Here is a 15473-nt window from a genome sequence, read left to right as displayed (position 1 = left end):
AAGAGGAGGTCATTCCCTTTTAAAGGAAATTATATTATACCAGAGTAATGCAGTTGCCCTGCACTTTAGACATGGACAGCAGATAAATGCCAAAGGGAGTTTCAAGCTTTTTTCGGTGTATGCGCTTGTCTCTGTACTGCTGACACTTGAAAAGTCTGAATGACACTGAACAGGGGACAGGTAAGGGGTTTGTTTGCCTTTATATATTCTGTTGTGTGTGTGCGTGCGTGCGTGCATGTGTGTGTGCACACATGGACATTTAACTGTTTTCCAGTTTGTTATTAAAAAAATAAGTTACTATATGCTTTTATATTAAATTCAACCCAACTGATGGAAATCCAAAACTACTGCAACGTACATTTTAGTGCAGGCTGCCTTGGCAGGATTTCGGCACAGGAAAAACTGTGAATGTGAGTGACAAATGGCCCATGGGGATGTGGTTCCACAACTAATGCTGCTGCTGTGCGGCACCATATAAGTGTTCAGTGCCGATGAAAACAGGGCACGATACTTCCCGTCACCGTGCCAGATTTCCGGCAGCCCGCGGAGCTGCCGGGGAGAGACCGCCGCGATCTGACCGGAACGCGGTGAGTCAGCATGGCCCCTCGCCATGCTACAGTGACTCTCAGGGACGCCCCCCCTCCTTGGCTTCTGGAGCTGCCGGGTCCCGTAGAGACCGTTCTAAAACGGGAATTCATACATATTCACCAGGAGGAGAGTTTCACACCCGCCTTGGCCACTGTCCTCCAAACGAGTCAGTAATGACACCTACAACAAATAAATAAATAAATTTACAACGCTGAGAAATCAAACATGCACTGAACATCCGAGCAGAAGAAAAACCCTTAACAAATACTTTTTAGTGCCACTGAGACCTTCGCTCTCACACACACACACACACACACCAGAGCCTAATCTGGCAGCACAGGGCATGGGGCTGGGACATACCCAGGGGGGTCTATCACAGGGCACCCCAAGCAGGAGTTGAACCCCAGACCCACTCGAAGGGAGGACCTGGCCAAACCTGCTGTGCCACCGCATCTCCCCAAGACCTTCATCCTGACCTAAAGGTTATAAAGAGCAGAATCTCTACTACCCCACTGACTCCCCAAAGCTTTAAATACACCATTCTTTTCCTACGGTTCGTGTAACTTTGCCAAAGAATATAATAAAAAAAAAAAGTATTTTATGAAAATTTATTTTTGGTCATTATTACTTAAATCACAGTAAGGCACTTGTATGAATACTACAATCCTTTTAGCATTTAAGTAACGTCGCTGGGTGTAATACTCATTATTACCAAACTGATGGCTGCGTGAGGTAGAGTTAACAGGACTGAACCTTTTAAAATTATAGTGTCAGCTGGAGGTCTAAATATTCACCAAGAGGTTTACAACAGGTACTGAGAACAAGTGCGTTCACTTATATATTCTGCTACGTTTGCAACAGGAACTATCGTCCTCTGGTTTCTCAAAGAAGCTGCTGTTTAAAGAAGTACACAATATAATTCTATTTCCTGACTGTAATAACTCTGTTTCCAGCACCTGTAATAAATCACAACTTCTGCCAAGCAAACTGCATAAACAGGAAGCTACATAGAGCTCTTGAGTCCTGGCTCTTCGAAAAGCATCACCATAAAACAAGAAAACTGCATCGTTTGCACACATCTGCTGGGTTATTGAGGAGTCCAGCTGTGGCAGTTCATACGTCTTTGGAAATGTGTTTTGTCACTGACAGCCAGGTCCGGCATCTGGCAGCACAGCGGCTAAAGCCTCGCGCTCAAGTGTGAATTGATACCAGGAGAGGCCTTGAGCTCCCTACAAAACCTGAACAGCCCCAGAACATGTTCTTCTCTATAAAGTGGGAAAGGAAAACACAGTGAGCTGTTTGAAATAATAAGCAATAATAATAATCATGCTGACAATGTCCTAGCACATGTTCGATAAGGTGTGAGCCAATAGATCTTTGAATAAGCAGTGTTCTTGGAGAAAGCCCATCATGGTGAGTTTTAAAGGGCCTTCAGCAGAAGCCGAAAATACTACACAAAATTCTAAGAAGAAGTCAGCAAAGCTCAAAGGGAGAACAAGTCACTTTCAGTCCAATGCATTGCTCGATCTCTAGGGATACCGGTGGACGGTCTTATAGAATTCTAATAAACACGCAACATACATTGACATGGGAAGAAAACACACTGAGTGGGAGGTGTTGACGTGTTGTGGCTGAACAGGGTATCAAATCATCCACTGTAGGCCTCAGATTTTTCCTTCTAAATCATCTCAGCTGCACAATATAAAATTCTAATAATGAGTGGAAGAACATAAAAAGTACTTCATTATCTTAAGTGCTGTAATAAACATGGAAAAAGCCCATCGCATTTACACTCACTCATTATTTATTACTATTATGCATCTTAGCCAAAGCTTTTATCCAGATCAACATAAAACTCAAGCTATTTATAGAGCTGGGTATTATATAGGAGAAATTCAGGTTAACAACTTTCCTTTACTGTATAACAGCAGCATCCTACTTGGGACTTGAACCAGACACCTTAACAACTGTCTTGTACTGTAGCAGGAAGGCGAGTCCAGGAGGAAGCCACAAGAGCCTCGATCGCCACCACACATCTAAGGTCCTGGACATCTTCACCATGCAACAGCCCAATATTTCCCCGCTGCGGGTTGCACTTTCTCCAGGATTACCGGGAGGAGCGCACCACCACCCAGGAGAGGCTGACAGGCTGGATTATCTCCCCCTGACAGGCATGGGGTGCGGGCGTCTGCCTGTGTTTGAAGCAAGATAAGACTTTGCCAACAAAACATGGCCTGGCATTCATTAACTCTCCCCTCTTTCAGGAGAGGCTGCTATTATCAGCTGTGCCTATTGCTCTGTAAACCATAGTTTTAGGGCACTAAAAAATATTTGTTCATCTTCCTTGGCAGAACTGAATACCGTTTTCTACTACTTTTCCATTCTACATTACACCTCCCGCACGAAGGGTAACTTCCGACCCCCACGTTTACACAGTGCCTTTCCAAAAGCAATCATTTCTACAGAAATATTGCTCATTAAAAGGGTATTTTGCCTAAATATCACCACACACACACACACATTTTCAGAACCGCTTGTCCCATACGGGGTCACGGGGAACCGGAGCCTACCCGGCAACACAGGGCGTAAGGCCGGAGGGGGAGGGGACACACCCAGGACGGGACGCCTGTCCGTCGCAAGGCACCCCAAGCGGGACTCGAACCCCAGACCCACCGGAGAGGAAGACTGTGGTCCAACCCACTGCGCCACCGCACCCCCCTATCTAAATATCACCATAAAAAATTAATTTTTTTTCCTTCAAGGTCATGTGATTTTATCGCGTAAAAGAGGGGCCTATCAGCCTTTTCTGAATTTTACGTTCCAGTTTTAGTTCTTGGTGATGAATTGATAAAGAGCGTTCTAGATGATGGCGATCACTGGTTACTGACACACTATAATGCCCTGGATGTGTGTCTGGAAATGGAACCAACAGAGGTTCATTTTCTCCTGATTTGTGCAGGTTTTTTTGTTTTCCTTTCCTCAATTGCCATATCGCTTATTTCAGATCTGCCCATTATCACAATGTCATATTTTTATTGAATCACTGCATTCTATTTATTGTCACCTGTATCAGTTGTACCTCCTGTGTAATAATGTTTTTATTACAGCACTTTGAAACTTTCCCTTGAGCACGGTGGTGTTTGTAACAAGCACATGAAGGAAGGTCCGTTTCGCACTTGGCTGGCCGCACAAAATATAAGACCACAGGCAATTTTACTGATAAGGAAACTCCATGTTCTAAAGGTACGTGCCATTTCAACATCCCAGCTGTGCCAGCAATTCTTTCACACTAAAACTGATTAAAAATGCAGAAATGTCTATTAAAAATGCAAAATGGTTCATTCAAAAGAACCACGCCGTCAAATCAAGTTCAGTCAAGGACAGATATTCTCTTTGTCTACATAAAATGCTTAATATTTATGAGTTATGATCGCGTCTGAAGAGGGAAGTACTGAATTCTATAGGTGAGTCTCATTTCACTGCATCACAGCTCCTCTGTCACATGATCTTTAGTTACTCTTGCAGCAGACAAGTTAAAGACTCATCTGTGCGATCTCCAACTATTCATTCAATGCGTTTACATTTACATTTAGTAATTTAGCAGATGCTTTTCTCCAAAGAGCAGGGGGGCGCGGTGGCGCGGCGGGTTTGGCCGGGGGCCACTCTATGGTGGGTCTGGGGCTTGAGTCCCGCTTGTGGTGTTCTGTGATGGACTGGCGTCCCGTCCGGGGTGTGTTTCCTCCCCTTCCTGACTTGTGCCCTGTGTTGCCGAGTTAGGGTTCAGTTCGCCACGACCCCACTCGGGACAAGCTGTCTCAGACAGTGTGTGTGTGTTTTCTCCAAAGCAACGTACATCTCATAGAAAATAGAACTTGTGCATTACCTTAGGAGAAAGAGGCATCGCTGCACATGTGTGATTCTTAAGTAGTTTGTTTCCTTCACCATATCCACTGATGTTCATCACACAAATAGCTACATAAATCTTTACCAGAATATCAATGACTCCTAATCACCTTCCGAGTAGTTTTTTTTTCCTGAGATACATATAAACATTTACGTTAAATTGCAGGAATGGCTCCGTAAAGCACTGATCCGAGCACGATCATGAACATTTATACCTAACATGAATTTAAGAGATGATGGGCGAAGTTAGTCTAGAAGAGGTGACTTTTCAGACCCTTTTTAAATGTGGACAAAGATTCAGCAGTTCTGAGTGAGAGGGGGAGGTTGTTCCACTACAACGGAGCCAGAACCAAGGACCTCCGTACTTTACCTTTCATGCATGGGACCACCAAGCGGGCAGATGTGGAAGAGCGTAGCAGTCTGGTTGGTGTGTAGCAAATGATAAAGTCCTGTAGATAGCTGGGACCAGTTCTACTAACAAGCGAAGGCTAAAAGAAGCACAATGAAATAAGAATAAACCCGGAAAACTACGCGATACTCAGTCAACGGGCAGAATTGCTTCAGTTTGCTCGGTGTCTCGCGAACTTGTTCAAGCGGTCGTTTTGTTCAACTTCAGATCCGAATTCAACTGAGACCGAAACCCAAAAGAGACACAGACTCTCCAAAACTAAAGAATAAGGCTGCAGATCTTCCTTGGCGAGGTTTTCGAAAGGTCTTCAATTATTCAAAGCATAGCATGAAACTTTAAAAATGCAGGTCCCAAATTTGTCATATTTAAACATTAAAGATTTTTGCTTCAGGTGTTACTTAAATAGGTTAATGCCTTCCACTATAATCTTTGAGGGTATTAATCAATGCAATAACACTGTGCTCCATGGCAACCAAGTATAATGCACCTTTGTTGGGGAAGCAGAAAGGTTGGGTTTATTTAACCTTCAAAATGGGAGACCTGTTGCACGTGTTTAACGAAACACGGTAACCTTGGTACGTGAAGCTACAATCTTCCGCTGGTGACAGAAACCAGTATTCCAAGCTCCTCTTCTCTTGGCTTGGCAAACATCCACAAAGAACACAACATCTGTTCTTCGCTGACAAACATAAATACAAGGAGGCTTGTTTCTTAGCTCGCATTTGCAGTAAAGCAGCCTGTCTGATTATGACTGAGCCAGCAGCGACAGTAAATGAATATTTTAAGGAAATAAGAGTTATTGCAGATGATTGCGCTGCCTTTTGAAGTGCACGCCGAATGATTTGCTTTCAGCGGTAAGCGAAGAAACACAGGGGCGGGCTTGCTGATCGCTTATTCAGGGTATTTGGCCCGTTTTCCCTTTAGTGCGAATGAGTTCACACAATGAGCATCTCACAATGTAGGATGAATAAGATTAATTCCAGGCACCCTTTCTACTGAAAGAAGGAAAATTTCCCTTTCTGAAAAGTTAGAAGGGAAAAAAATGCCCCAAACTATGACGTATGCGTTTAGATGGGAATCAGCTTTGGATCTTTATGCTCACACTCTCGCAGTCCAGTCGAACACTTGGCTCCTACCTCATGTGATATGTACTTGTCACTGCACTAAGGGCGATGTGACAAAAGCAATCCTTCAAACTGTAATCTGAATGTAATGACGGTCCACAGGTGTTGGGTCATTGCTTTATAGGTGTTGCCAAACTGAATCAAATGTGATAAAATTCTGCTTTTTCTTCAGTCTGGTTGTGATACAGGTGCAGCAGGTAGCGCTGGTGCCTCGCCGCTCCTAGGCTGTGAGTTCAAACACGGACCCAAATCCACGTCGGTCTCTACTTGTGTTTGCTTGGGTTTCCTCTGGATTCTTCATTCCCCCCCCCCCCCCCCCCCCAAGCCCAAAGACGTGTGTTTCACGCAAGCCGGTGGCTCTAAATTGCCTTTAGTGTGTGCATGTCTAAGCAAAGCAGTGTGTGACTGCCCTGCTTCGTGCCCTGAGCTTCTAGGATAGGCTCCAGACCACCGTGACCCTGCACTGGACAAATGGCAACAGATACGACATTACGGATATGTGAACGGACAGCCTGTAAATGCTCCAACACTGACCTGAAACAAATCCTTGCAGTCAGTAAAAATCACAGATTTGTGTCGCGCTGACAAGTCAGTTATAGTCCTTAAATATGGGTTGAGCTTCTCCAGCCTCAGTAAACTCCATCAAAGCGGTACACAGATCCATCTCTGAGAAGGTATTGGGAAAACTTCATGAAGGTGCCAGCTGCTCGTCTCGGTGTATTTTCACACTCTCATTCCCCATTTCATTCGTACTGGTTTGTCTAATATGGTCACACATACTGAGCTCTGCCTTATTGCTGGTACTTTTACACCATAAAGTAACAGATACCTGCCTGTATGGTCACGCATACGATCTTTAATGTCATCAGCGATTTTCTAATTACACCTCACTCAATAAATCTACATTTTATCCTAATAGTATCAGCAATCAATACTGCTTCACCATGCCTGATAACTGCAATGTATCTGTATCTTTTCCACGAGATTTGTGTGTTGCGGTCAGCAGTTTTCGGTACACATGTAATGAATGGCGTGCATTTGATTTTCCAGTTCCAGTTCTGTTTCAGAACTACTTATATCTGTGAATGCTTCTTTATAACATATCTTCTGCAATGATTACCTTACGGAGGGGGGTGCAGTGGGTTGGACCGGGTCCTGCTCTCGGGTGGGTCTGGGGTTCGAGTCCCGCTTGGGGCGCCTTGTGATGGACTGGCGTCCCGTCCTGGGTGTGTCCCCTCCCCTTCCAGCCTTACGCCCTGTGTTGCCGGGTAGGCTCCGGTTCCCCACAACCCCGCATGGGACAAGCGGTTCAGAAAATGTGTGTGTGTGATTACCTTACGAAATTCCACTATATCAGTTTTCTCAAAATGCATTTTCATTTACACACACACACATTTGGAGGAAGAGTACTAAAAGATGCTGCAAAATACATCTAGAAAAGACGAAATCTGAAGAAAGGCCAAATCTACATATTTTATAAAGAACTCGGAGAGCGAAAGAAAGGGAGCGAGGGAGAGACGAAGCATTCGGCCTGCTACGAAATGCAAAGTTGGCCTTTAGCGGATGGGCGCTCGGCGATCACAGTGATCAAACCGCTTGCTTTCCGAAGACAACATCCTGCACACAAAGACCAGGCAGCTCCGGGTAGGAAATTAAATCGTTAAATTCGATTGAGAGATTTTAAAATGAGAGCGAAAGAGAGGGAGAGAGCAGTGCAATGGAGCACCAGAAGAAGCCTGAATTGAGGTATTAATCTCCCTACCTGCGTGGGGAAAATTTGCTGGAAGGCATCGGGAGGCACGTCAGCCCATCTTCCATTCTCTGTTTCCAGCACTCCTCTTGGGCTTGACATTTCCAAAGTCACAAGATAGATTTGTAAAGTGTCCGGGGGAAAGGCGCAATAAGCGCTACGTCTGACCCACATCCTCAAAGCAAAATTTTTCATTATTCATTCCCGCTGCCACGACTGCCATTAATACAGCATGCTCTGGCGAGAAATAAGGCAGGCCGGAGATTTGTGTGCTGATTTCTGGTTAAGGCCGCGCCGCTTTTGTAGGAGTCAGAACAAGGTAAATGAGAAAAATAAGAATCATCTCCTGAGGCCTGGATGCCTAGAAAAATCTTTTATAAACACAGCCTAGCCATAAACATCAACTGCAGAATTTCTTTTTAAAAAACGCTGTCATGCTAGATACAAGACTGTATGGAGTAAAACCTGATTATGTAAAAACGATTTAAGAAAGTATTTCATTCACTGCAGAGCACAGTTGCCCTCATGTCACATATCCCACAAGTGACTTCCTGAACAAGCAATGCATCCTAGTGTGAGACTGTTGTGAAATTTTGATACACACACACACACACACATTGACTGAAATTGCTTGTCCCAAGCGGGGTCACGGCGAACCAGAGCCTAATCCGGCAACACAGGGTCCAAGGCCAGAGGGGGAGGGGACACACCCAGGATGGGACGCCAGTCAATCACAAGGCATCCCAAGCGGGACTCGAACCCGAGACCCACCAGAGAGCAGGACCCAGCCAAGCCCGCTGCGCCACCATGCCCCCCTGTTTTGATATACTCACACACCCAAATGCAGAATAAAGCATATAGATATATACACTGTGCTGCTTCAAAGTATGTGAACCCCTTATGTCCCTTAGTTTTACCACAATATCTTTATTAAATGAGAAGCAGTCTTTCTCATGCGACAAAATAGGTGTGTAATTACCAATGCTATATGTTGGGTTAGAGGAAACCAAGTATGTAGTTGAAACACACGAGTAGTGCAGGTGCAAAAATAAATGAACCCAAAACTGCATTGGTTGAAACAAGCAGGTAAGAAGAATCAGAATCACTCATAATCATTTATTAATTTCATAAGTTTATCTTAAGATTTAAGATTTATAAAGTTTATTTTAATCATTTATACAAGAATAATGAGTATCCTTCTAGAGTTTACATACATTCAAACAACACTGTAGACAAGTACACCGATGACCTGCATAGATCATTCCACCAACTGTTATAGATCGCCCTTATATCATAGTAGCTGTCATCTTCACCACACTGAGACAGCTTTACAATTTTCACCATCCACCATCTGGGTCTATTACTGCACATGAAAGGAAACAAAGCGAAGGGATATTACTCATCTAGCCCCAGCAAGAGGCATCTTCAGCACCGACTACCCCGACTGCATGGCAGCTCTGCACTGATGACATAATATCACATCGTTCATTATGCAAAATCGACATGCTGGTCTTAATTACCACTTTCCTTTAATAAATATCGAACATCATCTGGCTTCCTGTCACATCTTCTTAACATGGGTGAGATACAAGAGTTGAACCGACAATAATGGCAGGGAGTCACACAATAGAGACCTTTGACTGTATCTACGGTGAAGCTGTAAAAAACACAGATGGAGAGAAGATAAATATTGCCTGAAAGAGTCTATCCCCTGGTCATAGTCCTCACATGTCATTCACATTTATCCACACAGAAACAACCTGACTTTTTAAATCAGAATTCGAGCCAATAACTCAGAAAAAGTTTAAAGAAAAAAACAGCTCAGCTCAAACATCCATTTGCGCTATATGTCCTGTGTAAACCTCCTGTTCAGATGATCGGCAAAGTGTATTAGCCTACAAGGCAACAGTGTGACTGTCTCAGCATAGCCTTGCGTGATCACGCCTCCCACAGGAACACCTGTGTGATTGGAAGTCTTGTCAGATTGGTGTAGAAACTCCAAGCATGAGACATGAGTGTGTGTGCGTGTGACAGAGGGAGATGGCATGTGAAACAAAGAGAGGACCAGTATAAGCGCAGTAAAGCAACTGCACTTATACTGGGTCAAATCACACACACAATCTGAAACTGCTTGTCCCATAGGGGGGTCACAGGGAGCCAGAGCCTAACCCAGCAACAGAGGGCGAAAGGCTGGAGGGGGAGGGGACACACCCAGGACAGGACACCAGTCCATTGCAAGGCACCCCAAGAGGGACTCAAACCCCAGACCCACTGGAGAGCAGGACCCACTCCAACCCACTGCGCCACCACACCCCCGAGTCAACTCAAAGGCCAATTATAATTTAAATATGTCTTCATTAGTTGCATCAGATATGATTGCTCCCAGAGTTTGGTCTATTTCATCAGTGCACATGTGAAAAACAATATGCTATAGAGAGGGCATATTCACACAGCACTGCACTGGAAGCCCCTCCAGCTAAATAAACATGAGCTGGAAAGACTGACTATTATTTTCCTAACATTCAAATTCATGTAATGACACCTGTATTACAGGTATGACGCTCTCTAACGCACAGGCAGGTTATTACAGCACATGTAATCAGAAAAATGCAAAGCAATCACATAACACGCAGGATTCTGTGTGGATAAATGTGAATGACATGTGAGGACCATGACCAGGGGATAGACTCTTTCAGGCAATATTTATCTTCTCAACCTTTGATGAATGGGATGGGCTGCTAGGCTTTCATCAATATTCTCACAGTAAAATCTTGATCAGACCCATGGTAAAGAAAGTAAATGACTCCATTAGAACCCCCTAAAATACTGGAGCTTTATGGTGACACCCCCCCCCCCCCCCCCCCCCCGTAGTGTTTGTACAAACACTGTCAGAGTCTATATGAGCAGATAAATACCAAGAAAGCGATACAGTGGATCTAGACCACATTTCCAGCGTAATACAGCCCTGAGGAACAATGTAACACAATATTTTCTCTGGGTTGAGGCCAGTGCTCTGACAGATTGGTCAACATGTTATTCCATGGCAAAAAAAGTAAATATACACATACAGCCGCGGTAGAAAAGACCGCATTGAGCATGTCACGCATCTCCAGGAACATTGAAGTCGAGGGATGGCTGCTCATTTAGCCAAAAAATATATCTGCTAAGATTATGGGTGTTGAACAAAAGTCCCAAAAATAGCCTTTTGTATCTTTTTTTGTACCTTTAAAATGCAGTTTTATGAAAAATTTTTGCTACTTAACACAGCCTTCTCAAGAACGGCACTTTGGCTCCTTTCCATGGTTGTGACCTACAACATCGTGGGTAATGCTTCCATTTGCCAGCATCCTTTTCTACCCAACCAGTTTTAACAGTGATGCTGCGGAGCACTGCGGAAAGGCTCTGCGCTGGCGGGGTGCACGATGTGTCGGGGGACAGAGTGCTTGCTAAAGAGTGACACCGGCACCCTGCGGTTCTGCTCTCGCAGGCCATTCGACCGCAAGGCTCCGTGGGATTAATGTGCTGAGATTAACCTAGAAATGCAGTGACTAATACAAGTATCTGTCTCCACACAACCAGACGCAGTATTGATCTCAGTGCCTGAGAAGTCACTTTGGATTATGGAGCATGATAGCTGAATCATAAACGATATCATAAACATGAGCACAGTCAGCACTGCGACTAGTTTACTCCTGTCAAACAAGAGCTCTCTAGCTCTCCGTATGACATAAAGTCAAATAACTACATTTTGATTTAATAGCCACTTCCAGCAGCATTTTTACATCATCATCCATTTTCAATAACCACTTACCTGAGCAGGGTCACGGTGAACCAGAGCCTATCCTGGAAGCACTGGGTACAAGGCTGGGGGGGGGGGCGGGGGGGTAACATGGATGGGATGCTAGTCCATCACAGGGTACCCACACAAAGTCTCTCACCCATTCACACTCTAAGGGCAGTTTAGCATCATCAATTCATCTGAATGGACTGTGGGTGGAAACCAGAGCACTCAGAAGAAACCCATACCCCACCCAAGAACTGTGAGAGAGCACTGCAACTCGCTGCGCCACCATGCCGCCCTTTATAGAGCATCGTGCTATTTGAAAAAAGCTTTATCACAAATGTATGTATTTGGAAGTTAAGCACACCCATGTATAAACTCACCAGATAGAAACACTGGAATAAATCTAGGAAGTTTCCCCTCAATTAAAATGCCAGCCCACTACATAGCACACTCCACTTTTTCCACACATGCTGTTTAATGAAGCTTGGTAATATCATTTCCCACTTAACAAGCACAGTTTTACCTCTAGGGAAATACAAACCTTAAAAGAATTCATCTGTAGTCCCACATATTTTGGGGAACTGAATTCCGTCTGCAGCCACAGAAGTTTAATTTTCACAGGGGACACTGGAGACATTGGACAATAAACACATTTTGTCCACAGCATTTCTATAAACTGGGGGGGGGGGGGGGTTACCATCTATTAACTACACTGCTGGGTCCCTATACTGCCACATAACCTTCAAATTAAATTTACACCCCTCCCACATACTACGTTCTTCTATGTCCCTAATTGACCCCAAGCTGAAAACCCGTCAACATGTGAGGTGGAGAAAACAAGCAAGATGTGGATTTTCACAACATGGGGCTCATTTCTGTGCCATCCTTCCAGCTCAAACAACATTGATTAAACGTCACCTAGATATTGAGCACTCTCTGGTAAAGGGCAAAATGAATCCCCTTAACAGAGATGGCACATGACTAATATCTCAACGCCAGTGGCTTCCGTCTAGCTATGACTTGGCTATAAAAAGCAACTGAGTCACCCATCCATTCTCATTAACCGCTTGTCCTGGTCGGGATCACAGAGGTCCGGAGCCTATCGTGAAAGCAACGGGTACAAGGCTGAGTTGGGCGGGGTTAATACCCTAAACAGGAAGCAGACACAGGAAAAACATGCAAACTCAACAGGATTCAAACCTACACCTAAAAAGCCCAGGGTGCTGTGAGGTGGCAGCGCTACCCGCTGCGCCACCATGCCACCTAGCAACTGAGCCAAGATGTAGAAAGGTAGCCTCCACTCAGAATCACAGAAAAAAAATCTGTTTCCCTTCTCTCCTCCTCCTGCATTCGTCATAAAGGGACCCGTCTGTCATTTGTCTTCAACTATTCGGCTTCATTGTGCTGTAACCCAACAGCTTTATACTCGTCCAAGGTCTGGAGCTCTGTGCAACAAGACACTTCAGCGTGTACTAGATGACTACAATGCACACTTGTGTTTTAATAAGCTTAAGTGAAACACCAAAGACACGAGACGCCGCTGACTTTGGACAAAACGTGAAATGCAAATATAACCGGTATAAGTACGTATGTGAAATTCTGAATTGTCTCTCAGCCCCTCTTGCTGAGTTCTCAATGACTTGGCAATGCCCACTCAAAGCCCAAGGATCCTGCACACCAAGTAACCCCCAATTCTACTTCTACTGTCACTTCTTCACTTCTTCAGCATGTTTTCCTTCTCATTCACACACGGCAATAAAAGAAAACGCGTAAAACTGCTCTAATAACAAATTAAACTAGCAAAATGTCTGACTGTATTCTCCTACACGTGTCACTGTCCATGCTGTCTGTAGTAGGACCAGCAGGTGTCGCAGCAGTTAAGGTTTGGGTGGATTTTTTCACCTGAAGGTTGCTGGTTCGAGACACCCTGTGTTTGCTTGGTACAATATTTATGAATACATACAATACACTTTTGTATCTTGAAGATGGAAAATCTGCATTGACACTGAAGGATTATTTAAGTTAAGAAACACTTTGTACCCTCAGCGCTGTCACTCAATTTCACGAAAGCAAAGCGGAGCCAAACGCCCATAATTAAATTTAACTAAATTACATCTAATACCACGTCTAACGCATAAAAATCGAGAACTAAACCAGAATTATTTTCCTATTCTGAAAACGAGCTATTTTTTCATTTGTCAGAATCGCCGGAGTATGAAGTATCAGCGGAATATGAACAAATCAGTGATTAAAAGTATCCCGAAGGTGAAACAAAATTGAAATAATATAATCTCAAGTATCGCAAGTGCCGCGCTGGAATGTGAAAGAACGAACGAAACACAGATATATAAAAAGTATCCTTACAACACGAAGTGTGTGGAACCCTGATTGATCTATTAAAAAAAAGTATCCCCGGAAAATGAAAGCATGGAACACCGACATAAATAAAAAAGTATCACCGTAACTAACAGGAAGCAGATTAATAGAAAGCAGCTCGCGCTGCACCCCGTGGAGTTTGATCGCCGCAATAAAAAAGCGCGTTAAATAAATAAATTGTTACACGCACAGAGTCTGTGCTGTCACGGTCTGCTCGCCTCGTGTGTGGCAGTGAAATAAAACGGAACGTGCTCTCTTTCTTTTCTTTTGTCACAATCACATCCTCTGAGTCTGATCACTCACCGTAGTAAGAGGAGGAGGGGATCTCCGTTTTCCGTGCCATCGCACCGCGGACGAGCTGGATGATCTGCTGTGTCTTCTTTGTTGTTGTTGTTATGATGGCATGTGAGCCTGGTGGAAGGCGGAGGAGACTCCTGCTCTGCGCGATCCTCCTCTACGACGACCTGCCGCTTTTAACCGTGTGGAGCGCGCAGCGTCGCGCGACGTCAGCGGTGTTTACAGCAGAGCCGCTGCGTGTGGGAGCCGCCGCCGCCGCCGCTGCCGCTGCCACCACCGCCGCCGCCGCCACCGCCGCCACCACTGCCGCCACCAGCACCACCACCGCTGCCGCCGCTACCCCAACAACATCCAAAAACAGTCTCCTTAAAGGCGACGCTCGGCTCTCTCGTTTTGGTCCGCTTTCCTCCCGCGCGGTGACACGCGCTCATTTGCATACGCCCCGCGCCCGTCCGTTCGCCTGCGCTTCAATGATTTGCGCCTTTCGGCTTCATCATCTCATCGTGCAAAACACTCGGGAGGGTCCGGGGAGTGATTTGTGCACTTTACACACACAGCCAGTAGCACTCGCTCGACGGCTCATCGTTCGGCGCCGAGACGGTTAATTGCCAGGTCACATCTCGAGACGACGCGGGCTTAAATGGTAGCGACATGACGGTTATTAACGATTTCCACGGCGCGAAGATGTGTCGAGGCGCACTGCGCCTACGACTCTTCCGGAATGCCAGAGAGTGAGTGAGCGAGCGAGCGAGTGAGTGCTGCTGGAAAAAGATTTCCAACAACTGTTTGCCTCTGACCACAGAACAAAACTTAAAATTATTTAAAATTTTTTCCCCTTCGCGGCTAACGCATCTCATACCTATATAACAATTCATCCTATGACTCATAATGATAAGCAACAGAAGTTAAGAAACTACACCTGTGTAACTTCAGGGTTTTGGTTCAAGTCCCTCTCCCTTCTCCTGCTGGAGTACCCTTCCTTCTGCGAGGTACAGCACCATACAGCAAAAACCCCGAGCTGCATAAATGCACCGCATACTGCCGGCGTTCTTCAGCGTAATTGATAAGTATAGTACATTAATAAGTGCGGTGGATGTGAGAAATGTAGGAGATTGCTCCAACTCCAAGTGAGAAAAATTCTCTGGAATTCACACTTACTGAGGCTGGTAACAGCTTGGCTAAGGCCCTCTGAAGTCATACTGGCTGCTTGGCCCTCCTGGAGACGGTAATTTGGCAGAAGAT

At 45.0% G+C, this 15473-nt stretch overlaps 1 protein-coding gene across 3 annotated transcripts in view; it reads right to left on the bottom strand.

The window, feature by feature from the left end:
- The window catches only part of LOC108935244 (choline transporter-like protein 5-A), a 98347-nt gene extending 82874 nt beyond the window's left edge, over nt 1-15473 (bottom strand). For 2 of the 3 annotated variants that reach the window (XM_018753702.2, XM_018753699.2), the window contains exon 1: nt 14238-14833. In XM_018753702.2, coding sequence (XP_018609218.1) covers nt 14238-14277 — 40 coding nt within the window. In that variant the 5' untranslated portion in view covers nt 14278-14833. Of the gene's footprint in view, nt 1-14237; nt 14834-15389 lie in introns of those variants that run through there. The other variant, XM_018753701.2, reaches the window with a different exon arrangement.

Source organism: Scleropages formosus, chromosome 3 (genome assembly GCF_900964775.1).
Source record: "Scleropages formosus chromosome 3, fSclFor1.1, whole genome shotgun sequence".
In the NCBI taxonomy this organism is placed as follows: Eukaryota; Metazoa; Chordata; class Actinopteri; order Osteoglossiformes; family Osteoglossidae; genus Scleropages; species Scleropages formosus.
The sequence above is the reverse complement of the archived record's forward strand: the minus strand, read 5'-3'. Positions and strand labels throughout refer to the sequence as shown.